This window comes from Equus asinus, chromosome 1 (genome assembly GCF_041296235.1).
Source record: "Equus asinus isolate D_3611 breed Donkey chromosome 1, EquAss-T2T_v2, whole genome shotgun sequence".
Taxonomy (NCBI): domain Eukaryota; kingdom Metazoa; phylum Chordata; class Mammalia; order Perissodactyla; family Equidae; genus Equus; species Equus asinus.
This window is the reverse complement of record NC_091790.1, coordinates 176,851,710-176,879,377: the sequence shown is the minus strand read 5'-3', so window position 1 is coordinate 176,879,377 and position 27,668 is coordinate 176,851,710. Positions and strand designations below refer to the sequence as shown.

General features: G+C 40.7%; 1 protein-coding gene across 5 annotated transcripts in view; it reads left to right on the top strand.

The window, feature by feature from the left end:
* TSPAN12 (tetraspanin 12) overlaps positions 1-27,668 on the top strand; it is a 112,007-nt gene that overhangs the window by 42,461 nt on the left and 41,878 nt on the right. For 4 of the 5 annotated variants that reach the window (XM_070512415.1, XM_070512414.1, XM_070512429.1 and 1 more), the window contains 4 exons: positions 2,768-2,938; positions 3,891-4,026; positions 17,536-17,618; positions 18,718-18,853. In XM_070512415.1, coding sequence (XP_070368516.1) covers positions 3,961-4,026; positions 17,536-17,618; positions 18,718-18,853 — 285 coding nt within the window. In that variant the 5' untranslated portion in view covers positions 2,768-2,938; positions 3,891-3,960. Of the gene's footprint in view, positions 1-2,398; positions 2,525-2,767; positions 2,939-3,890; positions 4,027-17,535; positions 17,619-18,717; positions 18,854-27,668 lie in introns of those variants that run through there. The other variant, XM_044761448.2, reaches the window with a different exon arrangement.

Sequence of the window (27,668 nt, the reverse complement as noted above, 5' to 3'; positions counted from 1 at the left end):
TGAGTTGGTTTGCGGTTTGAGGAACATGTATTACCTTGTTGCATAGCCAGCTGGAGTTTACTCCTGACTCTGGGACCGACACATATGAGATTTCTTGTAAACAGTGGCTGTTACTATTTTCTAAACTGAAAAGATTAGTTTTGCCTTTTCTCCAAGTGACATGGTAGGTGCCACACACTCAAAAGGTACTTAACGAAGCATCTATGGCCATAGAATTGGGTTCCTATTTCATGGGCAATAAATAGACCATACAATCTTCTTAATGTGTTATTCTACACTCAAATTGTCATGTCCATTTTGGGATTTTTCTATCTTACCTTGGTGCACAAAAAAGTTATTCTCACAGAGAAAAATATAGAGCCCATAGAATGACAGCTGTGATGTCAAGTCTTGCCAGGCTTCTGTAATCCTGGAGAAGAGAAGAATTGGAGAGGGAAGGAAGACCAGCTGCCCTCAAGGAGTTGAAGTGCCATGAGATGGGAGAAGGATCGTTCATGCTGTGGACTCCAAAAGGCAGGACTAGAGTTGAAGGTAGAAGTTAAAGCGAAGCAGGGTCAGGTGTAAGCAGCACAACTGTCTAGAACTGCAATGCCTCAAATACGGCGAGGGCTCCTCCACTGAAATGCCGATTCACAGGCTCTGGTGACCATTTATCAGGACCGTGACAGCAGTAACTGCAGCTCTGCTTTTGTCTTAACTTGTAAAATGGGGATATTAATCCCAATTTTTCACCTCACGGATGAGGAATTTGACCCAGCGAAACCTGAAGAGACTCGTTTTCTCGTTTTCAGGCGTCTCTCAAGTGCTGGTTGCAGTGGTTTGCAAACTGTGCTGCAGATTAGAATTACTTTGCGAACTTTGAAAAGTCTGGATGTCCAGACCATATCTGTAGATTCCAACTTAATTGGTGGGGTATTGCCTGAGCATTAGGGTTTTTTCAAAACTCCCGAAGTGATTCTAATATATAACAATTTTGAGAATCACTGAACTAGAATGCTAGTTAGAGAGCATGATTCTGGATTTTAGTTCAGAATCTGATTTAACTAGGTATGTAAGTTTGAGCAACTCCTTTAACTTCTCTAGGTTCCATATTCCTTATTTACTAAAAGGAAGGAGGGTGTACATGCTTCTAAAGCAGCTTCCTCTAAAATTTTATTATTCTAGGGTCCTTAAAGGTTTATGATTAAAAGACAGGTAACTGCGTTCTAGAAGTAGAAGAGGATCTCTGTTCAGAGATATGGGATTTATTTGCACCATTTTTGTCAGTTTTAATGGCAGTCATAGACGCAGCTCCATGTGGGGGGATGTTTCCATAACTCAGAGGAACGTCGGGCACCAATGGCAATCTGATGGCTGGTTGCTTTGGCAATCCTCTGCCTAGAACCGGTGTCATTTGAGCAGAAACTGATTGAAGATAAAACTGGGTTTCTTTGCTCTTCTCCATGTTCCAGAAGATACTTTGTTGCCAGAGATAGAGTCATCTGATGGATGACTGAACATTTTTCTTGGTATTTTGTGTGGATGGCAACCCTTGCGATCTTTCGGGCTTGCTGCCTTATGTATGGCTTAGAGACTTACCAAGAATTTTTCTACCCTAATCCAGAACACTCAGGTTCTTTTTCGGTCTTCATTTTACTTCTACCCACATGAGTGTGTGTGTCTCATTGTCACTCTGGTCATGCAGCAACTGACCCTAGACAGGTGATGATGGACACAGGACTCCCAATTTTCTTTTTCCCTCAAAGGAAATTTAAGGAGAACTCCCATTATTAGATTTTCTCAAAGATGTTGCTTGTATTTCAGGTAATTCATATTTTTTAGTGAAGTTTTATCTGCCATACAAGGCACACAAAAGTAATCATAGAAATGTGGACTGTCATGAGGCATAAAACATCAAAATTTCATATGGAAAAAATGAATGAGTGATTTTTAAGTGTAAAATTTTACTTCCAAGGGAAGGTACTTTTGGAAGGATAGTCTCCTATTATTACTTTAATACTTCTAGTTTCAAAAAAAAAATCAAAACTCATTAATATGTACACAGTTCAAGATAAATCACTCAGCTAAAACACAAACTAATTCTATTAGGAGAAAATTTTGGAAACTCTGGGTTGCTTGTGAAAGAGTTAAAAATGTTCTTCCTATTCTGGATGTCAGATCTGGACACGTTTACTCTAGTGTTTACCTAAATGCTATTAGTGCACTGGAAAGTGGGTAACAACTGTTCTTTTAAAAATCAGGGAGGGCAACAAAGCAATAAGAAGGTTCACAGGGCACTATGTTAGCGACAAATCACAGGAGGTGGCTCCAGAAAGGTTGTGAAAACTAGTTTCTCATTGCAGGAATTGGGTTGGGCCACTCCTTCGCCCCCCTTCTCAAACACAAATATTTTCATATAATAAAAGCCTGTTTCCCCATGGCTATAACCCAGCCTCCCCTTCTTCGACACCACCATTTTACAGGGGTTTACTGCGCGGACTTTTCCAAAGTCCCTAGGCTTCATGCCTTTCGGGACCTTGTAGAGGTGAGGCGTCCCTTTGGGGACTCACGCCGGGTGAGGGGACAAGAAACACCCATTAGGCTCCAACCCGGCAGCCAGCGGCCGGAGCATGCGCTGAGAGTTTGTGCAGCTGGCCCTGGCTGCTGCCGCTGCCTCGTCCGGACTTGGCGAGGACTTGGGAGGGACAGCGGCGCTGGGAGGTGGCTTAGCAGAGACTTTCCAGCAACTGCTGCCCAGGACTCTTTTTTTTTTTTTTCTTTTTCCCAGGAGGCGGCGACGGCGGCGGCGGGGGGGGAGAGGAAGAGAAGGAAGCGTCTCCAGTTTGAGTCTATGCAGCCCTTCGGCTCTCCGGGAGGAACGTCCCTGCCCCGATGAGCCCCCGCCGTGCGTCGCCGACTGTCCCCCGGCGGGATTGGGGCGCGGAGCCCAGGGCCGACGGTGAGTGGCCGCGCGTCTGTCGCCTTTCCTGCCCGCTGTCCCGCCAGCCCGCCGGCGGCTGCCCTGGGCGCTGTGTGCTGAACTGCTCCGAGGCTGGCTTCGGAGCTGCCGCCGCCGGCGCTTCCCCCCGCGCCCTGCCGGGGGCGCGCGGCGCGGCGCGGCGGCGGGGCCGGTGACCGCGCTCGGCTTTGTGCTCCTCGGGCAGCGCGGAGCGCGAGGTCGCGGCGGCGGCCGGGGCCGGGGGAGGGGGACGTGAATGACTAACCCGGCGTCAGCACAGCTGCACCGGCCCTAATTCCCCTGCGCCCCTCCCCACCCTCCCGCCCCAGGCTAATCCATCATTCCGGGGCCGAAACATCATTTCTCACGTTCTCCCAAAGAAACCCTAGTCGCCGGGCGGAATCCCAGCTCAGCGCTGCGCCCCCTCCAGTGCCCCGCGCTCAACCCGAGCTGCGGGATGGGGTTGGGGTTGCGGAGTTGGGGGGCCCGGGAACTGTCCTAATGGGAGCGACAATCGCATCCTCGGACTCGCCGGCGGCGCCTGTGACGTCCGGGGTGGGGGGCTGGTAGTGGGGTTTCTAACCTTCGGGACAGTTCCGAGCAGAGCTGTCCCCAAGGAGAAGCGTGGACTGAGGGAGGTTTAAAGAGCGTCTCATCAGAATGCAGAGGACACCGCCGCGTGTCCCCTGAGAACCGGAGTTTACTGTGCGCCTTCATTCATCAGGGGAGTCAATCTTTTCTCTTCCCAGCAGGTGTTATCCGAAGCCGGTTTGGAACTTCTGGGAGTTTAGGTTACTATTATAACCTTAACAAATGATTTCGATGAAGCGATGTCTCGAATGAACTCGGCTTTGGACCAGACTCTGGATCCAGCTGAGAGCTGGCACTGGAGGGATGGGCTGGGGGTGGGGAGCGCGGTCATAAGTCCCCTTCTGTCCCCTGCCCTTTGTAGATCGCTGCTGCTTTGCCCTTGGGGGTAGGATGTGGTAAAAGGATGGAGCTTCTCCCTCCCGGGGCTCACAATGGCCAGAGAAGATTCTGTGAAGTGCCTGCGCTGCCTGCTCTACGCGCTCAATCTGCTCTTTTGGGTAAGTCAAACAGTTGCACTGCACCAACAGGTGGGGACGGCTGGCCTCGGTTTGCTACGGCCACCACATAATACGCCAAAGGGCATGGCTAAGCATTAATTAATTACATAGGATCACACCCTCTATTTTTCAGAGAAGTAAATTTTGACCTTAAAATGTCTTTGATCTAGCTCAAGTTCCATTTGTAATTAGAAAAAAGAAATCCACCCCTGGATACTAGTGGCAGTAAAATTAGACTTGAAGTTAATCTAGGGATATAAATAAATGCACGTGCTGGTGCTTGTAGATAAGAAAATTATGACATACTAGTCAGGGAACTGCTTGTTTTGAGGAATTTCAGATAACCATGTGAGCCATAAATTGTTTCCTTACATCATCCTAGTCTATAAAACCTGGTAGGGGCAAGCAGTCTTATTATGTTTTTGTAGGAATTCATACCCAGATAGCCTATCAAAAGACTGGGTAGATTTTTCCAGGAGATTCCATACAGTCTAAAAAGGTGGTTTTCATGTAAGTATTTCTAAGTTGGCAAAGTTTTAAGGAATTTTGTGTATGCTTTTGGAAAATCCCATAACCATTTAAGGAAATAAAATACATAAAATTTAACAAGCTCATGGAAATCTTTATGCCCTATGAGCTAGTGACTTTTTATGCTTTGCACTCAGGCATAAATTTTCATTAAGTGTTATTAATAATCACGTTATTCTTTATGAAACTTATGAGGAAAATGTAAAAATTAAAATTTTGAATGTCGCTTCAGGAAGCTGTCATGCTTAAGCAGACAATTTTGTTTTGCAATTTTGTGTTCTAATAATTTACATTTAAAATATTCTGTTAGAAATTTCAATGCATAATACATTTATTTGGCTGACTGGCTGGCATTGCCTAGGCTTTTTCACAGCTCTTTTTCATTACATACAGTCTCTGGAGGATGATATTTTGGTTGAGTTACTCCTTATGGATGCCTCCATTTTAAGGTGACAGATTAAGCTTTACTTCAGTGAGCAATCTGAAAGATATTGAAATTGGCAACATTTTTTTCTCAAGATGAAAATTAAAGCATTGAGTAGTTCAGTTCACCACTTGGAAATGTGAAATCACTAATTGGTCTTATTGCCGTTTTTAATTCTAAAAATGAACATTTTTAAGTGGCTCATTAAATTACCTGCTTAGCTAGAAAGTATTAAGATTTCAGACTTGGTTTCTTTAAAATGTGTAATAATTATCACTCCTATTTACTTAGGTTTTACTTTTCTACTTCATGTTTTTAAATTGTAGAATCATAACATTTTTATAACTGAAAGGGGATTTAAAGATGACTTGGTTGAACTTCCCTTACTTTGTGGAGGAGAAAACTAAGTGTAGGTTAGTGACTTGCCAAAGGTCAAATAGCCCAATGATGACAGTGCCAGGAGCAGAACTCAAGCTTTGTCGCCTCTAAATAGTGCCTTTACATGGATGATTACTGAGTTTTGAACCTTGGAATTACTAGGATTTTTTGTTGTTCAACAGAGAATAATGCTTTGGAGAATGTCTTAATAATCTGTATTATGTGTGTGGGGGGGAATCCAAATATTTTAACAAAAATATTGCTCTTTCGAGTAATGAAATTTGCTTAAGAACACCTATTCCTCAAACTCTTTCAGGGCTCTTTGTGTCCCCAAAGAATGTAAAGTGTTCTTTCTTTGTTGTCACCCTGTACTTCAACTTACTCACTTTCTGTGTGTGTGTTCTCATTTGTTTGTATATTGAGATTGCTTCTCCGTCTCTCCAGCCCTCCTCTTTTCCCAGTATCGCATCCCCTCCAACAGAATAATCCATGTTAGCTGTCTAAGTAGCATCCCTCTGTATTTTTATTTCGTACAAAGATCTATTTACCCATACCTGTGCGTGTATACCCATTTATGTGCGTTCATATGTACACTCACAATATTTTTCGTTAAATTGTTTTTCTCACTGGGTTAGAGTCACAGGAGTGGGATTGCTGTGTCAGAGAGTATGTAACAAGGACGACAAGAAAACAGCTAACATTTATAGAGTTCTTCTTATGTTTGCCAGGCACATGTAGTGCCCCAGTTTCCTAGTCTGTAAAATCAGGGTGATAGCTCCTGTTTTTTAGAGTTGTTGTGAGGATTAGATGTCTGTAAAGCGCTTGAACAGTGGCACTTAAGAAGTGCTGTCTAGGGGCCCGCCCGGTGGCCGAGTGGTTAGGTTCCTGCGCTTCGCTTCAGTGACCCAGGGTTTTGCCAGTTCAGATCCTGGGTGTGGACATGGCACCGCTCATCAGGCCATGCTGAGGTGGCGTCCCACATAGCACAGCCAGAGGCACTCACAACTAGAATATACAACTATGTACTGGAGGGCTTTGGGGAGAAGAAGGAAAAAAAAGAAGATTGGGAACAGATGTTAGCTCAGGTGCTAATCTTTAAAAAAAAGAAATGCTGTGTATGGAGTAGTAGTAGAAGCAATAGTAGCACATAGTAGTACTTGCAGCTGTTACTACGAGTACTACAATAATTATGCTCATGTAGATTACCAGGAGGTGGATTGCTGAATCAAAGGAATCCTTATAGTAGTAATTGTTTTTGTGATTAATACTGCTCCTACCGCTGCCACTGCTACGTTTCTTTGACCCAGCAATCCTGTCCTGGGAATCTGTCCTCTAAATAAAAGCACCAGTACACCCCCATCACCTGTACACAAATATTTGCTGCCATGTTGTTGGCGTTATGGCACTTTTTAACTTTTGCCAGTCTGAAGGGTTTAAAGCATTATGTCACTGTTACTTTACTTTTTACTTCCTCCACTACCATTGGACATGAGCGTCACTTTACATATTTTCATATATATCATTTCTTTGCATAGTTCATATTCATTAAATATTTCATATTTACCATTTAGGTATGCCCTCTTGTCTGTTGATTTTATTTATCAGTTGCTATGTAATAAACACATTTTTATATGTTGTTTTTAATAGAATTTTTCTCTAGAATTTTATATATTATTTTACATTCTTCTGTTCTTTTAATGTACCTACCTTTCTTGTCTTGGTTAAGGTTTCTTTTTCTGTATGGACTTTAACATTATTTTATACAATTACAGATATCCATCGGGATTTTTGTTGGATTTGTATGAAATGTACATGCTAACTTTGGGAAAATTGATGTTGTTTTTTCAGTGTTAAAGCAATGTTTGCAGATCCTATATTTCCTTGTGAGTCAGAAGCAGTTTTCAGCCTTGTGCTAGGCGCATGCCTGGGCATTCTTACACTACTCTCTCATCTCATTCTCCTAAGAGCCCTGGAAAATAGCGCTTGTTTTTTAGGTAAAGAGAAGTTACTCAGAGAAGTTCAGTAACTTGCTAGCAAGGACTAGAACAGGGATTCAAAGTCTAATTTTTTTCCTCCAGGTATGGTGGAAGTTGTACTACTGGAAAGGGTGGTGAATTTATTTGTGGAGAAGTAAACATCCTCAGTAGAAAGGGATTAGCTGTTCACCTGCTCATTCCAAGTCCTCTGGAGCGGTGCTTTTCAAACCTCCATGTGCACAGGAGTCACCTGGGCATCTCATTACAATGCAGGTTCTGATTCAGTATGTCTGGGGTTGGGCCTGGGCATCTGCATTTCTGAAAAGCTCCTCTGTGACGCTGCTGCTGCTGGTCGGCATGCTTCACCTTGAGGAGCAAGGCTTCAGCCCTTGGTTTTAGTTCTCGTTGAAATTAGGAGCAGAATGAACCAGTGTGGCATATGGACCTCACTTAAACCAGACTTCACATCCTTAGCGTGGAGAGGCAGATTGTTCCTGTCTCTGGTTTTGCAGGACTGAGAAACCTGCCCTCCTAATCTCTGAGATCAAGAGCTGTAGCCGTTTACTCTTCACTTGACATTTTAAAGAGAACTTTGTCCTGTCTATTTCTACCATACGGGTCCCTTCTCCTCTTCTCTGCTCCACAAGGATTTTAGGGAAAGGAAAAAAAAATCTTAATTGGGAAAACACTGAAGACCTATGGATTTATGTTTTGCTGTTCTGGGAGTTGAAAATCAAACTGGGGGATATTTTTTTTAATTGAAAAAATACATCTTGCTTTTTTTTTTTTTTAAATGTGAGACATAGACATGTGTAAGAGGAAACAATCCACAGCACATTCAAGATCACAAATGCACTGCATTCTCTTCTTTGCTATGGGTCCAGTCACCTAGGTTTGCCATCTGAGTGGCTCGTCCATGTTGTGAAGAACCCTGATCCCCGGGAGCTGTTCTGGGGTTGGCAGGCAGCACTGGGCCTTCTAGGTTTGTCATGAGTGCCATGGTTGGTAATGGGACACCGTGCATGTGAGTAAACTGCCCTGAGACCTCTTCGGAGACCATGATTCACATTCGGGCCATGATGGAGCGAGGAAATGGGTTATTTTTATTTCAAATTTATCACACTTTTACTTTTTAAATAGCATACTATCTAAATAAATGAAACCTTCCTCCATTTCAGACTTTTGCCTTCTTTAGACAGTAATTTTCTGCTATTGGAAGTATGGATAAATATGGTTCTTTTTGGACATTCCTGTTATTGTCAAACACTTAACATTCATCAAAATGTTTGTTTATTATTTTTTGAAAATATAATATTCTGTCTGTGTTTTAAACTCCTATTTCTCACCAATAGATAGGAGCCATTGTTTCTCACTTACCATTGCTAAAGACAGCAGCAATAGAGAGGGACTGCCCTGATTAAATATGAAAAGAAAACTATTATTAAATATTATTCAAAGAAACTTATTATTAAATATTAAACATATTATTAAATATGAAAAGAAAACCTAAAAAGTGGACAGGAAATTTAGTTTGCGCTTTGGGGATATATGCAAGGTAGACAAAACAAACAGAAGGCTCAGTGTTTCTTTTTCTCTGGCCATCTGTAGTGAACTTTAGGTGTTTGACCCAGCATACTCTAAGGAGATTCTTGACAAGTGGATATTTGCATTCACATGGCATTTATAATGTCATATTAAAATACTACTTTTTAAATTGATGCCCCCCAACTTTATACCATGAAAGACATTCAAGTTTTCCTTAACTTTTCCTGTGGAATCATAGAGAATGCTCCAACAAATGTTAGTACTTTTTTTTTTTTTTTTGGTGAGGAAGATTGTCCCTGAGCTAACATCTGTGCCTGTCTTCCTCTTTTTGCTTGAGGAAGATTGTCCCTGAGCTACATCTGTGCCAATCTTCCTCTTTTTTGTATGTGGGATGCTGTCACAGCATGGCTTGATGAGCAGTGTGTAGGTCTGTGCCCAGGATCTGAACCCGAGAACTTCAGGCTGCTGAAGCAGAGTGTGCAAACTTAACCACTGTGCCACCAGGCCAGCCCCTGAATGTTAGTGCTTTTTTAAAGTAAACTTTAGTCTCTGGGCAAAGCTGATTCACTTTTTTAATATAGTGTGGGTCAGCTGTGCAAAGGGGCCACTGCATGCTTCGTAAGGAATGCTTTTTGAGGAGAAAGGCATGGAGAGTTCTTTGCAGCACAACCCTGCTGCAGACTGGAGCAGCAGATTCCTCACTCATACTTCCCCACTCAGAGCAGTCGCAAGCTGGGGCGCTGGAGAAGTGGAATTGGAGTTTGCTGCCGGACTGCACAGAAACTGCTCTGTCGAGGGACCCATTTTACCCTCCTTTTACCTGCAGTGCTTACAAGGTGACCAGATAATTTGTCATGGAAATCAGGACACTTGTGGGAGTGAAGTGCAGAGGATGTCTACTAATAATTAAACCACAACCACGCAGGCTCAAAGCAGATTCTCCGGTCAGAGCAGGATGTATGGTCTCCCTGTCTACAGGGCAGCGTGATGATCTATAAAAACCATTAGTCAGAACAGCTCCAGGGTGCTATTGATTTATTCAGCTCTAATTAATAGATGTTCATGCGTAAATGATGCCCATGAGTCATCTCCGGAACTCATTTCAGCCATCACTTACGTTGCCTGCTCTTTCACAGCATTCGTGAATAGTGTTAGCTGTCTGCTCTCTTTTCCGCTGCTCGTCCCTTGGTAGAAGGGAAGCTGGTGAGGCATGAACTGACCAAAAGGCAGAGGGGAGCAGGCATGGGAACATGAAATACACATGTTACTGAGAAGTACTGACCCTGGGCTGCCAGCCTCCAAACAATCAAGAATTGATTTACCTTTACTTTCAATAAATAATAACAATTTGAATCCTTTTTTGTTTTTTAAGAATAAAGGGAATTTTAAAAGCACCTAGTCCAATTTCTCCAATTTTTTTCTTTTGTTTTTGAGGAAGATTAGCCCTGAGCTAATATCTGCTGCCAATCCTCCTCTTTTTGCTGAGGAAGACTGGCCCTGAGCTAACATCTGTGCCCATCTTCCTCTACTTTATATGTGAGATGCCTGCCAAAGCGTGGCTTGACAAGCGGTGCCATGTCCGTACCCGGGATCCGAACCGGCGAACCCTGGGCTGCCGAAGTAGATGTGTGAACTTAACTGCTGCACCACCAGGCCAGCCCCAAATTTCTCCATTTCTAAGATGAGAAAACAGAGGTTCTGAGAGTTTGAATTACTTGTCCTGGTTGTCTGTACAGACAGAACTGTAACTAACATTGTGATCTCTGCATTCTGCTCTTTACTAACAGATTTGACATACAAAGGAAAGTTCAGGTGTGTGGTTTTAGACATCTGTCAGCCTTGAACAGGAATGCTTGTGTCACTGTCACCTTCTATGAGACTGTATATCATGTATGGCATGTATGGCAGAGAGTTGAAGGATTTAAAAGTCTGCTTTTGACTGTGACCTTGCTCTTTGATGGATACTATAGGTATGCATTTCATAATAAATTTAGGGAATGTGCCTACTCATAAAATTCTGATTTAGAAAGCAACTTGATTTAATACTTATTTTTACTTAATTGGACGCAAGCAAAACCAGAATATATCTCCAGCACTGTAAATTTCATATTTATAAATATTTGTGGAGAGCTTGCATTTTCTAAGTGTTTTCCAAGACAGAATCTGACAACTGTCCTGCTAAGTTGTACGTTAAATATATTTCTATAAAGTAATACTTGTGTTATTTTCTAAATATTTCCTTGAAGTACAAATAATATTTTACAATATTGGAGAAAATGTAAGGAGCTATACTCCTAGTTACATATGATAACTACAATGTTGCTAATGATTTAATCGTCATGACTGACAGTTGAAGAATTATTTTATTTTAATTTGGAAAGTTAGCAGAAAATACCATTATTAGTAAGGAGTCTTGAATTGGCTTGCATTTGTGCTTCTAGGTTTACTGACATCAGGTTCAGTTATTGAGGTGACCTTGCCTCATTTTAGCTTAGTTTCTTGCTATAGCATGCAGCATATTTGTTGATTCTGTTATTATTTTCTCAATCTCAGTGAGTAAAATGGCACTTTGAGAATGCAACTGTTCTCACACATTTAATGCAGCTGGAATTCATGTCATACTAAAAAGATGTTTATTCCCAGAGTTGCTTGTTTACTGTAAGAGAAAGCTTTGTACTGATATTCTTTATTTTGACTAACATTCTGTGGACAGCCATGATGCTTGGGTAACTCCTGTGAAAAAACCAGTAAACCAGTAGGGCCAAGTTTAAAGGACTTTTTAGAACACTTAAGCCAGCTTCTGACCTGATATATAAATCTTAGATTTTGTGATTCAGTAAGCATCTCTCTAGTGGAAAACTTCCAGTATAGAAAGCTTAGTTAAAGCATCTCCTAATTTTTGGTAAAGATCTCTGATGGTTAGCTTATCTAGCAAGTTGAAATCATCTCCCTTTAGTTTAATTATTTCCTCATTCATTCATCTAATAAATACTAGGCCTCATTACTGGGCCTGGTACTCTGCTGTGTGGTGGGGTTCTAAATAGTGTCTGTACCCTCCAGTGGAGTGAGATGGGGGGGTCAAATAGGAAACAGTAGACGGCTGCTCTGTGAGGTCTGCATAAGAGCATTGGCTGTGGGTGAGGAGGGAGTTGGGAGAAAATCTTTACACTCTGGCTGGTATTTGAGCTGGTCTTTAAGGATAAGGTTGCCCTGTTCATGAGGATAGAAAGGCTGGAGCAGGATAGCATTCTAGGGAGAGGGAACGGCATGGGCAAAGACAAAGGCTTCGGGAGATCTCATGGTGCATTTTGGAGAAGTCCAAGCGGATTTTTGTCGTCTGAGTACAGAATGTGTGTGTGAAGGAGCTGGCAGGAAGCAGGTTGAAGAGACAAGTTAATGGGTGACTGAAGAGGGCCTGGTGTGTCCTACTAAAGAGTTTAATCTCTATTCTCTAGGAGAGAGTCAGGGGAAATGGAAGTGAGAGTTGGGGAGGAGCCATAAGGGGCAGCTATTAGAGCTTTCTAAGCAGAAGAACTTGATCTGTGATTTATCAAGCTAAGTGAAGGGTGACTTTGAGGTGGAGTCTGTGAGCTGGAGAGTTCTGTGATAAGGTGGCTATAATTGCCTGGCAAGAGAGTGAGGGCCTGAACCAGCCCGAAGTGGCAGGAAAGGGGGAGGAATTCACCAGATGTGTTGCAGGAACAATCTGTAGGACTTGAAAGTAATTAGATGTAGGACAGAGGAAGAGGGAGAGGCTCAGGCTGCCTGCCAAGTTGCCAGTTTATGTGATTGAAGCCTTGATTATTCCATTTACCAAGATAGGAAAAACTGCAAGGGACACACAGGCTTCCAGAGGAGTGGAGATGAATTCAGTTTTAGAGATGTTCAAATTGAGAATGGCCGTGGAAGTCCAATAGGTAGCCACATCACAGAGCTTCCTCCCTCATCCATTTGGTAGACCTTTGATGTCTGAAGATTCCATTTCTGAGATGATTTAGGAGTTGTCTAGTCTGTTGAACTGACTGAGAAAGATGAAAAGGAAGCCCTGAGGTCAGAAGTGACTAGAGATGATATAGGTAACATAAATAAGAATCTTACTGCGTATTTTTGTCATGTAAAGCCTCTACAAAGTAGGACTTATTATTATAACATTTTATATGTGAGGCAACTGAGGCTTAGGAAAGATTAAATGACGTGCCCAAAGTCATATAGCTAAAAAGGAGCAGAGCTGGAATTCAAAACAAGGCTTCTTAATCCGATGGCTTCTCATTATCATCATGGTCAAGACCCTAATCCTTAAAATGACCTTGAAGACTCTGTGTGATCTGCCCCCTGCCTGACTTTCCATTCTCACCACCAGCCAATTTCCCTTGAACATATCATGCTGCCTTCCACCCTGGGACCTTTGCTGTTCTTTCTCACTGGAATGTTCTTTTCAACTTCCCTCTCCCTAATTAATTTGATAATTACCCTTCAGTTCTCAGCTCTCTTAGAGAAGTCCCTTTGGCCCCGTGGAATAGGTCAGGTGCCCCAAAAAGAGTTCTCATAACAATTTGTATTATTTCTTTCCAATACTTATTACAGTTTGCAGTTATACATTTGAATCTCTGATGAGTTGATTAGCGTGTGTCCACTTAGTTAATTTTACCATAGAAGAGAGATGGTGTCTGTTACTGCCCATCAGTGTATCTCCAGCACATACCATAGCACCTGGCAGAGAGCAGCTGGTCAATACACAGTACAATATACAAAATGAAGGATCTGATAATATTGATACTCTCAGAGCTATGATATTGAAAATTGGCTAAACAGCCTGTAAGAAATTAGAGGATGGAGAAACCAAGATCAGCTATTACTTTGAAGAGTGATAAAGAGAGAAGAGAATTATTTATAGCTGCAAAATAATGAGGTAATTAAATAAAATAGCACGTTAATGGACTTTCCTGTCCCTCATGAAACTTACAAGGTATTGAAAGACACGTATAGCCAAGTAGAGAATATATAGCCTCAGATTTAATCAAGTAGTCCATGGGCTTCTGCTAGCCCTGTGTTTTAATAGCTTCTATTATTATCTAGGTGTCATTATTTAGGTCAAAAGAACAGGAGACGACTGCCATTGAGAAGATAGTGTGTTATGCTCATCACAGGGGGCGGGCAAGAGAGGAATCACTGGTTGCAAGGCCGAGAGAGAGATGGGGACTGGGCAAGTGTTTTTATTGTGGTTTCCTTCAGAAGGAATGCGCAAGCCAGGGTCACTAAGTTTAGGATTGGCTAGTTTGAGTACTTTCAGCAGGCTCTGGAGTACAGGGGCTGTCCCTAGTTGTCTGGCACCTGAACTTTGGGTTGATTAGGGCCAATATAGAGTGGCCTGGAGTAAGAGAGCTCCATAAAGAAGTTGGTTGAGGGTGTGGGCTTTGGATTGGTTGGTTTGTATTTGAAAATCAGAATTGTGTCCCGTCCCAGGGAGAAGGACTCCTCTTCAGGGTGGGTGGAAGGCGGACAACCAGGAAGGCAGGAAGCCAAGGCAGGGTGACTCAGGCATATTATTAGTTTCTCTAGACCAAGGTGTTTCCAGCATATGCCTGTAGAAAAGATGTTAAAGCCTCAAGTTTACAGAAGCTCGAAGCATGGCTAATACACTGTGGCCGACCCACTGGGTAACTTTTATTAGATTTACAATCTGTTCTTCATTCCCAGCAGAAATGAGGATAATAACTGGCCGAATTCTTCTCTGAACTGTTGTCCCAGGGTTCTTAACCTGACTTAGGCCATTGACCCCTGAACCCCCATTCACCAAAGAATATGGTTCAGATATTCAGACTGAGCCTGACTGCTACAGACCACCTGGCACTGCCTCCTTTTTTTAAAAGGAACGCTGAACGCTATGCAGGCTAGACTCCTCACCATCTCTGGAACTTATCATGCTTGTTTCTAAACGTGGAAGGCAGTTAGTGACTAAACCTAGCTCTCCAAAGCCCGAGGGCCTGGGTTTGAATCCCAGCTCTGCCACTTAGGATCTGTGAGACTTTGAGGAGGTTACTTCACTTTTCCGTGCTTGATGGTACTTTTTTATAGTCTGTAATTATCTGCTTTGTGTATTTATTCCCTGTGTCCCTCAAGAAGCTCCACCAAGGCTGGGATTTTGCTTCTTTTATTCATTGTTGAGTCTCTGAGTCTCATACAGACAGTACAAGGCAGATAGTAGGTGTTAAGCATATATTTGCAATCTAATGGTGGACAAGTGAATTCGCTTGTTTTCCAAGCAGACAGCCATACTTCATGTTACAAGCGGTCGTAGAGCTCTACGCGATCGGCTTACTCTGGAGCTGTTATCCAGAAAGCATGTTTCATGGCCATTGCTTGAGTCAGAACAGATTCATTCCTACCTTTATATTCATTATATCAACGTTTACAGCTAAATCTGTAAGACACAATGAGAACTGATGTTCATTAAGATGGCAGAAATTACTAAAAATCAAGTTAGTTGAATTTCACTATGTTGTGCTTAAGAAGATAAGTATAAGGCACATTTGAGAAAGAGTTCCATCAAAATAAGAAAAACTGTCAGAACTTAGGTTAACTTTCAGCTTTTAGAAAAGCTTCCCTGATAGACTCTTTTTGAACATGTTCTAGTTACTTTCTTCCTTCCTTCCTTCCTTCCTCCTTCCCTTTCTCCTTCCCTCCCTCCCTCCTTCCCTTTCTCTCTCTCTCTCTTTCTTTCTTTGAGGAAGATTGGCCCTGAGTTAATATCTGTTGCCAATCTTCCTCTATTATATCTGGGATGCCACCATATCATGGCTTGATGAATGGTGCTAGGTCTGCGCCCAGGATCCGAACCTGTGAACCCCGGGCCATCGAAGTGGAGTGCAGGAACTTAACCACTATGCCACAGGGCTGGCCCCTAGTTTCTTTTTTTAAAAACGGTTTTGAATTATGGAAAATTTAAAACATATACGAAAGTAGAAAGCACAGTATAATTAATCCCCAGTTACCCATTACCCAGTTTCAACAGTTATCAATGTAGGCTCCACTTCCCACCTAACCGCACGTATCATGACTATTGATTAAGCCAAATCCCAGTCACCTTATATTTTATTCATGATTACTTCAGCATATATCTCTAAACGATAAGGATCCTTTAAAAATTAACTGTGATATCATTGTCATATCTAAAATAATAAACAATAATTTCTTAATATTTTCAAATGTCCAGTCATGTTAAAAGAGCCCCAGTTATCTCATGAATTGTCCCTTTGTGATTGATTTTTTTGAATCAGGATCCAAATCAGGTAAACATTTTGCATTGGGTAATCTCTTAAATCTTTAAAAATTTATAACAGTTTCTCCTTCCTTCGTTTTTTCCCCACTTGCCAGTCTTTTTAGTTGAAGAAACGATATCATTTGTCCTGTAAACTTTCTCATATTCTCGATTTTGCTGATTGCATCCCTTTGGGGGCATTTAACAAGTTTAAATCTATTTTCTATATTTCCTATAAACTGATAGAGCTGGAGGCTTGATTAGATTCAGATTTGACTTTTTGTGAAAATACTTCAAGGGTATCTCTGTGCACTTCCGATTGTGTCACACTGGGGGACACATTGTACCTGATTTTCTCTTTTTGTGATACTGAAATTGATCAGTGAGGTCTGGTATTTTCCATCAGCCTGGTCTTCTCCGTTCTAAAGTCCCCATCAGCCATCCATGTAATGCGGTAGTTCTCAGCCCCAACTACACATTAGAACATCTGAGGAACCTTCACACATTTCTGATGCCCAGGCCCTGCTCCCGAGAATTGATCCAGGGTGGACCTGGCCTGAGTAATTTTTTGAGTCCTAGGTGATTCTGATCTACAGACAGGACTGAGCACCACTGACCTGCTAATTTTGGCAGCCACTGGGGAATCTTTGCCTAGAGGTCTATTATTTCAGAAAGGGTTCTTAAATAGTCATATTCTATCATACTTTCTGCACACATTAGCGGCACTTCTTCTGTAAAAACTTTCATTAAGTCTTTGGTTCTCTCTTTGGTTTGTATAGGAAAGGTAGAATGAATAGTGGATTCTTATCAGTTTTCTGAAGAGTGAGTTGACTATCCAACATCCTACAAAGGTGACCAGTGAGTTTTGTTTAGGTATTATTATAAGTTCATAGATTTTAGCGTATTTAATATGTTTCAAACCATTGCATTATTATTATTACTATTATTTTGATGCTTAAATTGTCTAACTAACATTCATTAGCCAATGGAAGACTTTTCGAGTTGGCTCTTCTGACTTTTGTTGACAACCTCAGTAGTACTTGATGGCTTCCTTGCTTTTAAGTATGCCAGCATGTTTTGGGCTCATCTTATATGTTTGATAATTTAGTCGTTCTGTTGCCTCCTCATCTTGTCCAATTCCTGTCCTGAACCTGGGATTAGCTATTTAATAGTTTAGCTATCCATATCCTATCAGGTGACGTTTTATTTAGTGGCTATGACATGATTACACAACGGAATGGCAGATATTTATAGTAATAGTAAATTGCAACAGGAGGTAAATGGTACTTAGGAGAAAGCATCATGATTATGTAATAAAAATCCTTACTTTTTTATTGTTAATCCTACAGAGAATGTTGCGTAAATCCTTGGTAACCAATTTGTATTTGTTTTTCTCCCAGTTAATGTCCATCAGTGTGTTGGCAGTTTCTGCTTGGATGAGGGACTACCTAAATAATGTTCTGACTTTAACTGCAGAAACAAGGTAGGCGTTACAGTTAATGATTGATTTCTTTCACCGGGTTTCCTCAGACGCTAGTTTCTGTTACCATTGCTCTCAGCTGATTAGACGGTGGTGCTCTTCCGTGATCATTTGGAAAGTGTTTCCTGCCCATGGCAGCCTCTGTTGCAGACACTTGCATTTTCTAGCATTCTCATTAAGGTGCGCCACTGGTTTTAGAGAACATTTCTGGGTATGGTAATACCAGTCGCCTGTCCTCCTGACAGTATGTCAGTTACGTCATATTTGCATAGAAAGGACAGCATAGCTACTTTTCTCTAAGAAAATCACTGCCAACCTTTTTACCTTCGTATTCCTGAGTTAGTGAAAACCAAACCCAGCAACGCCATTTTCCTCTCAAATTTCAAAAGTTGAACCACTGACATCGCAAGGGGCAAATTACTTAACTTCTCCCACCCTGAGTTTCTTCATCTCTCAATGGGGATTGTAATATATGTGTATCACTCTGAAATGTCGTAAGGATTAACTGAGATGCGTTTTTGTAAAATCCTTAACACAATGGAGCTTAGCAATGGTAATTTTTGATATAATTATTATTATCCTTACTATTATAGTTCTAGTGAACGATTTTTTCATAGTTTTCTAACGAAAATCATCTCTCTCCCTTCCTCTTTCTTTTAATACAGACCAATTTCCCATTACATAGCAGTCTTTCACATTTTGGGGAAGGGTCAGTAGTGAGGGAGAAAGAAAGAGCTGCACTTGGAGTCCCGGATCCGAGAAGAGGGAGATTCTTCTCAGCTGGAAGATAGCGAAGGGTCCTGTGGGGTTTCCTCAGGCTAAGGCTTCGGAGCTAATTGTAGATCGACTTCTTATTGAGGACTCCTCTCTTAAAATATATTTTAAATGAGTTGAGGTAGGAATGCTACCACTTGTATAAAAAACTAAACAAAATAAAACAAGCAAGCCCATTGGTGCTTTTGAGAATAGGAATACAGTCATCAGTTTTGAGGCATGATGATTTAAAGGATCGTTAACCCAAATCACGATTGTGTCTTCCTATGTCTTGGGTGCATCTCGACTATATTTTGTTTATAATATGACATTGCCGTTGTTCTTTCAGGGTGGAGGAGGCTGTCATCCTGACTTACTTTCCTGTGGTTCATCCGGTCATGATCGCTGTTTGCTGTTTCCTTATCATAGTGGGCATGTTAGGATACTGTGGAACAGTGAAAAGAAACCTGTTGCTTCTCGCGTGGGTATGTGTTTATATCTCCTCTTTATTATGGTTAAGCGACCAACCAGTAGTGTATTATTTTTTCATCAGTGCACAAGGTTACGTGGGTAGGGAACTGTGAGAGCAGTGCTCTAATCTGTGTAATTGTTCAACATCCTGTGAGAAGGGAAGCGTTCTTTCCATGAGAGATGATTTCAATACAAGTATTTGCTGTACTCAAACATGAGGTATGCAAATAGGTATGCTATTTAATTATTTCCCTTAGGCTGTGTGTTGACACTTTTATTTGAAAGTTTGAGTTTTTCTAGGGTCATGGACCTTATTACTACTTAGGCTCTTCGGGACAAGAACTAAAAGGTCATATTGGAACTGTTTCTTTTTCTCTCTTCTTCTTTTTTTTTTTATGAGGAAGATTAGCCCTGAGCTGACATCCGCTGCCAATCCTCCTCTTTTTGCTGAGGGAGATCAGCCCTGAACTAACATCTGTGCCCATCTTCCTCTATTTTATGTGTAGGACGCCTGCCACAGCATAGCTTCATAGGCGGGGTATACATCTGCACCTGGGATCCAAACTGGCAAACCCTGGGCCCTGAAGCAGAGCGCATGAACTTAACCACTATGCCATCAGGCTGGCTCTTCGTTTTTTAAACAAACCCACCATATAGAAATTCAGTTGGTGTGGTAGCAGACAGGCCTTACGATCCTGGCACTGTTTTACATAGTTTAATGGATATAAATCTCACTTTCTATAACTTAGTGGGTTTTTCTTTTAATTCTGAAAGAGTTGGACTAGATTACTTCTTAAATTCCCTTTAGCACTCAAATTCTTAGATTCCAAAATATGATTAGACTTTTAATTAAAAAATTAGTAAGCTCTCTTTAACATTGAAAATTTGAGCCAATTAAAAATACAGCTTATATATAGACTTTTTGCAGCACATTGAGTGTATAAAATATTGCATGTTAATGGTACCAGGTAGTAAGGCTGCTAACACGTAATTGCAGACATATCAGACTCCTAAAAAATTAATTCATTGAGTATGTTCTTTCTTTGCAGTGGTTCTCAACGCTAGCTGTGCATTAATTTCTTGTAGGGAACTTGAAAACAAAATTTTAACAGTGTGCTGATACGCTGGATATCTGCAAGGAAAAAAGCCCCGATTTGTAGCATTTGAAGATTTCTGTGGGGTAAATACTCCCAGCGTGGTCAGTGTCGGGCTACCAACGTGGCATCATTGATTGCAGAGTTGGGAGAGATGAGCTCAAACTGGCTCTCAGGAGCCAGCTCCTGCACACCAGTGCTTGATTGGCTCCCATCCCAAGCCAACTAAAACAGTCTTAGCGTGAAGCTGAGAAGTCTTCTCAGTTTCTTTCTTTCTTTTTTTTTTGTGAGGAAGACTTTCACTGGAACATCCTGTGTTAATGTATTACTTGGGTTCTTGGAAGATAACTCTTCAGGACCACGGCTGGAAAACAGAAAATAAACCACACTCAGAGAAGGGGAACAGGCCCACTGTCTTACTTCTCTCCATTTTGGTATATATACAGCGAGAAGGAGAATGATGGAAGGGATTGGGCTCTTATTTTGCAATTTAAGATATTTGGACAATAATTTAAAGATAAACTAAAGGATTTACTTTTTTTGTTTTTTGAGGAAGATTAGCCGTGAGCTAACTGCTGCCAATCCTCCTCTTTTTGCTGAGGAAGACTGGCCCTGAGCTAACATCCGTGCCCATCTTCCTCTACTTTATATATGGGACTCCTACCACAGCATGGCTTGCCATGCTGTGCCATGTCGGCACCGGGATCCGAACTGGAGAGCCCTGGCCTGCCGAAGTGGAACGTGCATACTTAACGGCTGTGTCACAGGGCTGGCCCCAAGGATTTACTTTATGTGAAACTTGTAATTTAAAGGGTGGATAAAGTATTTTAAACTTAAAAAAAAATCTCAGAATCCTTTTCTAAAATCGCAGTCTTACAGTGATGTCCCATTTACACAACCAATTTAAGTATGGCTGCTGTTCTCTCCCTGCTAACCCTCCCAGCTTGTATGACTCTGGATGGTCCCTGGACTGTGGGATGGGGTAGGGTGGGAGAGCATATTTCATGGAACCTCAAAGACTTTTAGAAACACATTTTGAAAACCATTTATGCATCCCATTAGGCTACTTGAATGCTGGTAAAGTAGATTGACAAAGAACAAAGTAGTTTGGTTTCTACTCAAGGCAGGATGAGTCATAGAAACTTGTGCGTGAGACGCTAGTCTGTGAGGCTGGAAAGAGCCTTATGATGCAAAGGTGACTTGGAGGACTGAGGTTCTAAGGGCAGCTAACTTGTTCATTCATTCATTCTTCAAATACTATTGAGGATATAGGCACTACTGGTTTTTGCCATCAGATCAGTGTGTATGATAGACAGATAATTCCATTACTCCCTCATAAGATCTCTAATACAGTTTACACTGGGTGCTCTGAGGTCAGAGAGGAGGAGCTCCAAACTCAGCCCTAAGGGGTCAGCACCTCCTCTAGGAGAATGATGAGCATAGATTGATGCAGCGGCTTTATTCCTGCCCCTCCCCACCTTTGCTTGTTGGATGTGGTCTTTTTCACAAAGCAGCCTTTGACAGCTTTTCCCTTGCTAAAGAATGATCTGTGGGTCTCAACTCCCAATTACCTGTCAGTCATAACCAAGCTGCACCTGATCTGCGTCTCTGGCTTGCTTTCCATGGCCTTCTCCAAACAGTTGCAAAGTCCTGTATGTTCTCAGGAGCCAGTCCTCTCTTTTCGACTCTTATTTGGAATGCTCAGGTTCAGGCTCTCCTGACTTCTTGCGGAAACAGTGCAGAGCCCCTTACCTAAACTTCCTGCCTCTGTTGTCTCCTTCTAACTTATGCAAAACCAATGCTGCTACGTTAATAGACTGCAACGATGATCACATGACTCCTCTGTTCTGAAAACTTGAAAGACCCCTGGTTGGGTAGTGAAGTATTTAGAGAAGCCTCAATCTTGCATCAAGCTTTTCTACAATCAAGGCTTCATCTATCATTTTTAGCTTTCTAACATGCTTCATTATTCTCTGTTCAAAGTGTATTTTCTGACCCTTGACAAGCTTTTGTTGCTCTGTTTTTCCCTGCTCTTACTCTTGCTGTCCCCGTAGCTGGGAATTTCTTCTTAATACTTTTGTTTTGATACTACCAGCCTGTTAAGGCTTGTCTGAAATGCTACCTCCTGAAATCATAATAATGACAAAGGTGATGATGATAATCAAACTGGTTAACATTTCTCAGGTACTTATGCTGTAGAGATTTACATGAATTTTTTAATGAAGATTTTTACAAGAATTAATTAATTTTGTCCTCTCCACAATTCCGAGACCGATAGTATTATAATTCTCATAATAGATGAGGAAATGAGGCACAGATTGGCTAAGTGATTTGCCTGTTTTCATAGCTAGTAAATGGAGAATCTGGTATTCAGACCATGGCAATCTAGTTCCAACAAGATTATTTGTAGCAACTTCACTATTTTACTCTATAATTGCTGCCTTTTCCTAAATGCTTATAAACATATCTCACATTGTATAAAAAATTTTTCCTATGGTCTTTCATGTTAAACCTGACAATAATCATCCAAGATAGATAATTATAAGTGAGGTTCAGAGAGGTTCAGTAAGATGTCCAAAGTCACTCAGCAGTAACAGATAGAGCTTTAATTCAGACCTCAGCATTTCCTACTGCCAAGCCCACTCTCATTGGGCCTTTACTGATGTCTCTAATAAAGGCTTCTCAAGCTTTGAAGTCCAGTGCATTTCTCTTGTTATAAATTTCCTTTTTGTTTTTTTTAATTGGGTCATGACCACTCTAGAATTGAGGGTTTTGGGTTTTTAACAAATTTTATTGAGGTCATAATAGTTTATCACATTGTGAAATTTCAGTTGTACATTATTATTTGTCAGTCACCATATATATGTGCCCCTTTACCCCTTATGCCCACCCCCAACCCCCTTCCCCTCTTATAACCACTAATCTTTTCTCTTTGTCCATGTGTTTGTTTATTTTCCACATATGGGTGAAATTGTACAGTGTTTTTCTCTGTCTGGCTTATTTTGCTTAACATAATACCCTTGATGTCCATCCATGTTGTTGAAAATGGGACGATTTTAGTTTTTTTTATGGCCGAGGAGTATTCCATTGTCTCTATATACCACTCCTTCTTTATCCATTCATCAGTTGATGGGCACTTGGATTGGTTCCACATCTGGCTATTGTGAATAATGCTGCAATGAACATAGGAGTGCATAAGTCTCTTTGAATGGTTTATTTCCAGTTCTTTGCATAAATACCCAGTAGAGAGATAACTGGGTCATATGGTATTTCTATTAAATTTCGTTTTTTCATGACTAGCCCAAACTACCAGACTACAAACAACTTGATAATATGAACATTCACCTTGTCTATTGCTTTAATCAATTTTATTAAGTTGAATAATGGACGGGAAATTAGAACAGTGTGAGTAGTACCGGCTAGCAGATGTGCTGATAATGAGATAGTGAGATTTTAAAGGAGGAGCCTGGCTGTTGAATAGGTTTAGACTACAAGGGAATGGCTTGTTGAGTTGGGGAGTGGGGGTGGGAACTAATGCAAAATACGACATGATATTAGGTCTCTGGCAAATATTTACAAGGCAACTCTCATGGTTTCTTCCTTTGTGTCCTTTAGCTTTTTATCCTAATTAAAAATTTCTTTTTAAAGAAGTTCCTTACTTTTATTTTGGATGTAAATATTTAAACAAGCTCAATGTATTCAGTCCGACTTCTCGAGTTCCCTGGATTCAAAGTCTTTTTTCACTTTTAATACCTGTAAACCAGAAGCTTTTTTTTTTTTTTAAGACAACCAGTATCTTAGAGCTGCCATATCTGTTGAATGATTACTAAAAGACGAGCTGGCAGCTGGGCTATGGTGCTGCTCAAGCAACAGTCAAAATGGCCTTATTCATCAGACTGATCAAGAAAAAGTGAGAAAGGGGGCCGGCCCGGTAGCACAGCAGTTAAGTTCGCATGTTCTGCTTCGGCAGCCCTGGGTTCGCCAGTTCAGATCCTGGGTGTGGGACCTACGCACTGCTTGTCAAGCCATGCTGTGGCAGACGTCCCACGTATAAAGTGGAGGAAAATGGGCACGGATGTTAGCTCAGGGCCAGTCTTCCTCAGCAAAAAGAGGAGGATTGGCAGCAGATGTTAGCTCAGTTCAGGGCTAATCTTTCTCAAAAAAAAAAAAAAAGAAAAGTGAAAAAGCCTCAAAACAGGTCTTTATAACCAACTTGCCCTTCCACCCCAACCCCAACCCCCCAAAAAACCAACTCTGCAGGCTAAGAGGCCATCCATAGGAAAACATTTCTGGTGAAACTTGGTCGTGAATTTGACCCTTCTATTGACTTATTGATGCAAGTTGTTAAAACACCCTAATTTAAGTTTCCCAAATAAAATACAGGACATCCAATTAAATTTGGATTTCAGATAAACAATGAATAATATTTTAGTATGTTCCATGCAGTATTTAGGATATACATGTATTAAAACATTATACATTGTTTATTTGAAACTCAAAGTTAAATGGGCATTCTGTATTTTTATTTGCTGAATCTGGCAACCCTACTCCAACTAGATTTGTTCTTAATAAATATGAAACTGTCATAGAACAGAAACTTCTATATATTTATATGCGGACATCAAGAATAATTAAGTTCTGATTATATTGAGAAAACAAGCCAAAAATGACTAGGAAAATAAACTCGAATATGCCATGACTTTCAAAGTAATTTCAGTAGTAGAAATTCCTTCTCTCCTTAACAGAGAAATTGAAGCTAAATGGAAATTGGTTTTAAGCCTTAGATGGGTACTTCCCAAGGCTTTTAGCTGTAGACTAAATGAAATTCATTTGTTATTGCAATTCTACCTTGCTATTAACATAGGCATTAAGAAAGTGGTGCCAGCTCAGGGGGAACGTAAACAGATTGAACAGACATGTTTACAATATTGACAAAAGCGGAATGTCACCATCAGGAGAAGGTCGTTTGTCAGTTTGATGCTAATATATGCTCAACTGCCAGCAAAGCATAGCTAGTCAAGTGCTGGTCAGAAATTAGGTTGGCTACCCCTCCCATGTTTGAGACCAGAGCCTTGGGTTTAAAAGGGAAGTCTTCTTTTTTTTCAATTTTATTATTCCAGAGAATTTGCATATGGCTTATGATTGTACGGAAGCAGTTTTTAAAGATTTCTTAAAATATACAGTGATGGACCCAGATTTGAAATGATTCTCTTAATGGAAATCAAGTAAATTTTTAATGGCCATGAAGGAATTATTGATCATCCTCGGTTTTTTGTTGTTTAAAATCATAATGTAAAACTGGACTATCTTTAAGTAGTAATTAATTTTCTTCAGACTCTGTTTAAGGCCTTCTTTTAAGTAGTTATAAATTTTATCATTATTAGCTAGCCATAGCCAATAAGTTAAAATTAAACTATGAAGTTATATATCTTTACTATTTTCTGTTTATAGTTTTGATTGAGATAGCCTAACAACTTTATTTCTAAATCAAAATCCATCATATCATTGACGCATGTTCAGCATCTTCCCAGTGTTTTACTCTGATTTCTTAGAAAATACAGCAACTTTATATGGTTAGACTTATTTACAGATGGGGAGAAGCAGGGGTCCCAAAGATACGCAGCTGCTACTTGCTGTCATTAACATTCAAATCTGACTATATTTGCTCAAAGCCCATGCTGTTTCACTCCGCCACACCACTACTGCAGTACACTTAATTAATTACTGGCATTATTTCTATAAGACTTAAATATGCTTCCTTTATAATTCCAAGGCATTCAGTAGTCATTTAACTTTTAGAAATATAATCTTTTAATGTCCTTATTATAAAAGGAACTCAAAATTCTGCCATAGTTCTCTCTTATCCTGTCAAAGAATCAAACTGTTTCTCCTTTCCTTCCTTTCTGTTCTCCTTTTCTTTCCTTGTTCCTCCTTAAACATATATTGAGTACCCAGTCTGTGACAGACACTTGAAATGCAAAGATGAAAGGGTACAATACAAAGAAAATAGCAAAGCAAAATACAGTATTAAAGTTATAAATAAATTACTGTGGCAACACAGAATAAGGAGCGGTTGGAGACTTCTGACAGGTTTCATAGGAGAGTCTTCCTTTGATCTAGATATTGAAAATGTGAGAGTTTTCTGGTGGAAGAAGGGAGGGACGGGCCTTAGAGCAACATGAAGCGTGTATGCAAAGACATGGAGGAGTGAAGGAACATGGCAGTTTAGCAAAACTTAGAAATTCAGGGTGGCTATGGCATCAGTGCGCAATGAGAAGAGCATGGAGTCGTCCAATTGGGAAGGTCTTTGTAGGAGAGTCTGATGTTATCCCTCTTACTGTCGAGAGCCAATGGGTGTTTCTAGCATGGGATGAAATGAGAACATTTAGGGCTGGTGGCACTAGGAAGCCCTGTTAATGGTTACCTACAGTCCTCAGAAGCCTTGGGTGGGGTCTGAACTAAGACTTTGGAACTGGAGAATGGCGGCTGAATTCAGTAGACCTTGCTGAGATAGAATAATGGATAAAGAATTGCACCTGATAGTAATGTTTGTATTACTTGATTGACATCAGGAAATGGTTTATTATTCAACATTTATGCATTTTTCATACAGTAGAAACATATCCCTTCAATACATGCATTTATTTTGACATATTAATGAGAATTTTTTAAAAGCTGTCGTTTTTACACTTACTTGTTAAAGTCACAAAAACCTCAAGCGAACTGAAGATGATTTAGGCATTTCTGGAGCCAGAGGCTCGGTTTGCACATCTAGTTTTTGTGTGCACGGGAGCCCAGGACAGAACTCCGTGACCGTTTCTGTTTCTTAAGTGATGTTGGTTTGACTGCCTCTACCTGTTCCCTGTAAAAGCATGTGAGCAGATGTCTTTAAAAGTAAATGTCACATTGGGGACTAGGGACCAGGACAGTTGTGTGAGATTCATGGCCTTAGTGTTGGGTCTCTGTGACAGGATTTTGAGCACTCATTGGACTTTTCGCTTACTTCAGAGTTTGAAGTATCCATGGGCCAAGTATTTGTATTTTTGTTCTTTGCATAATTTAGGCGTCCTCTGTGATTAGTAAGCATTGTAAACTTTATTATGTTCTGTTTCTTAATATAGACATTTGAGATAATTGTCGTTAAATATAAGCCATATAACTCTATATCCATTGATTTGATGAATGTCCTTACTCTGTGCTGAGTTCAAAGCCGGGTATTTCTCTGGCAGCATATGCTTTTGAAAGGCTTGCTCCAGCTGTGAATACTGGCCACCAGTTCGGCAAATGCTACCTTGAGGCAAATTCAGTAATTGTGAAGTGTTTTTGCTTTCTCCTCTGCTCCCACCCTGTCAGACTATTGGACTTCCTTTGGCAAACATAAAATGGTAAATATGCATTTAAACTCATATAACTGTCTAATTGGTAACATACTGTTTCTTAAGATGGATGGTGAAGAGGAGGCTGTTTATTTTATTATTCTGTACACCTTATAATGTGTGTGTGTATATATTTTGTTTGTGTGAAATACTATATAATAAAAAATTAAAGACAAATAAAAAAATCATATAGCTGTCTAGATGACTCAGGAAACAGTGTCCCTAAGTTTACAGAGAGTGAAAATAAGACGCAAATAACACATGTAAGTGATGACAGAATTAAGTCGTTTAGGCCAGTGGGGAAAGTAGCTTTCAGATAAACTTTGTAGAAAAATGGTGTTCAATATTTACTTTATTTG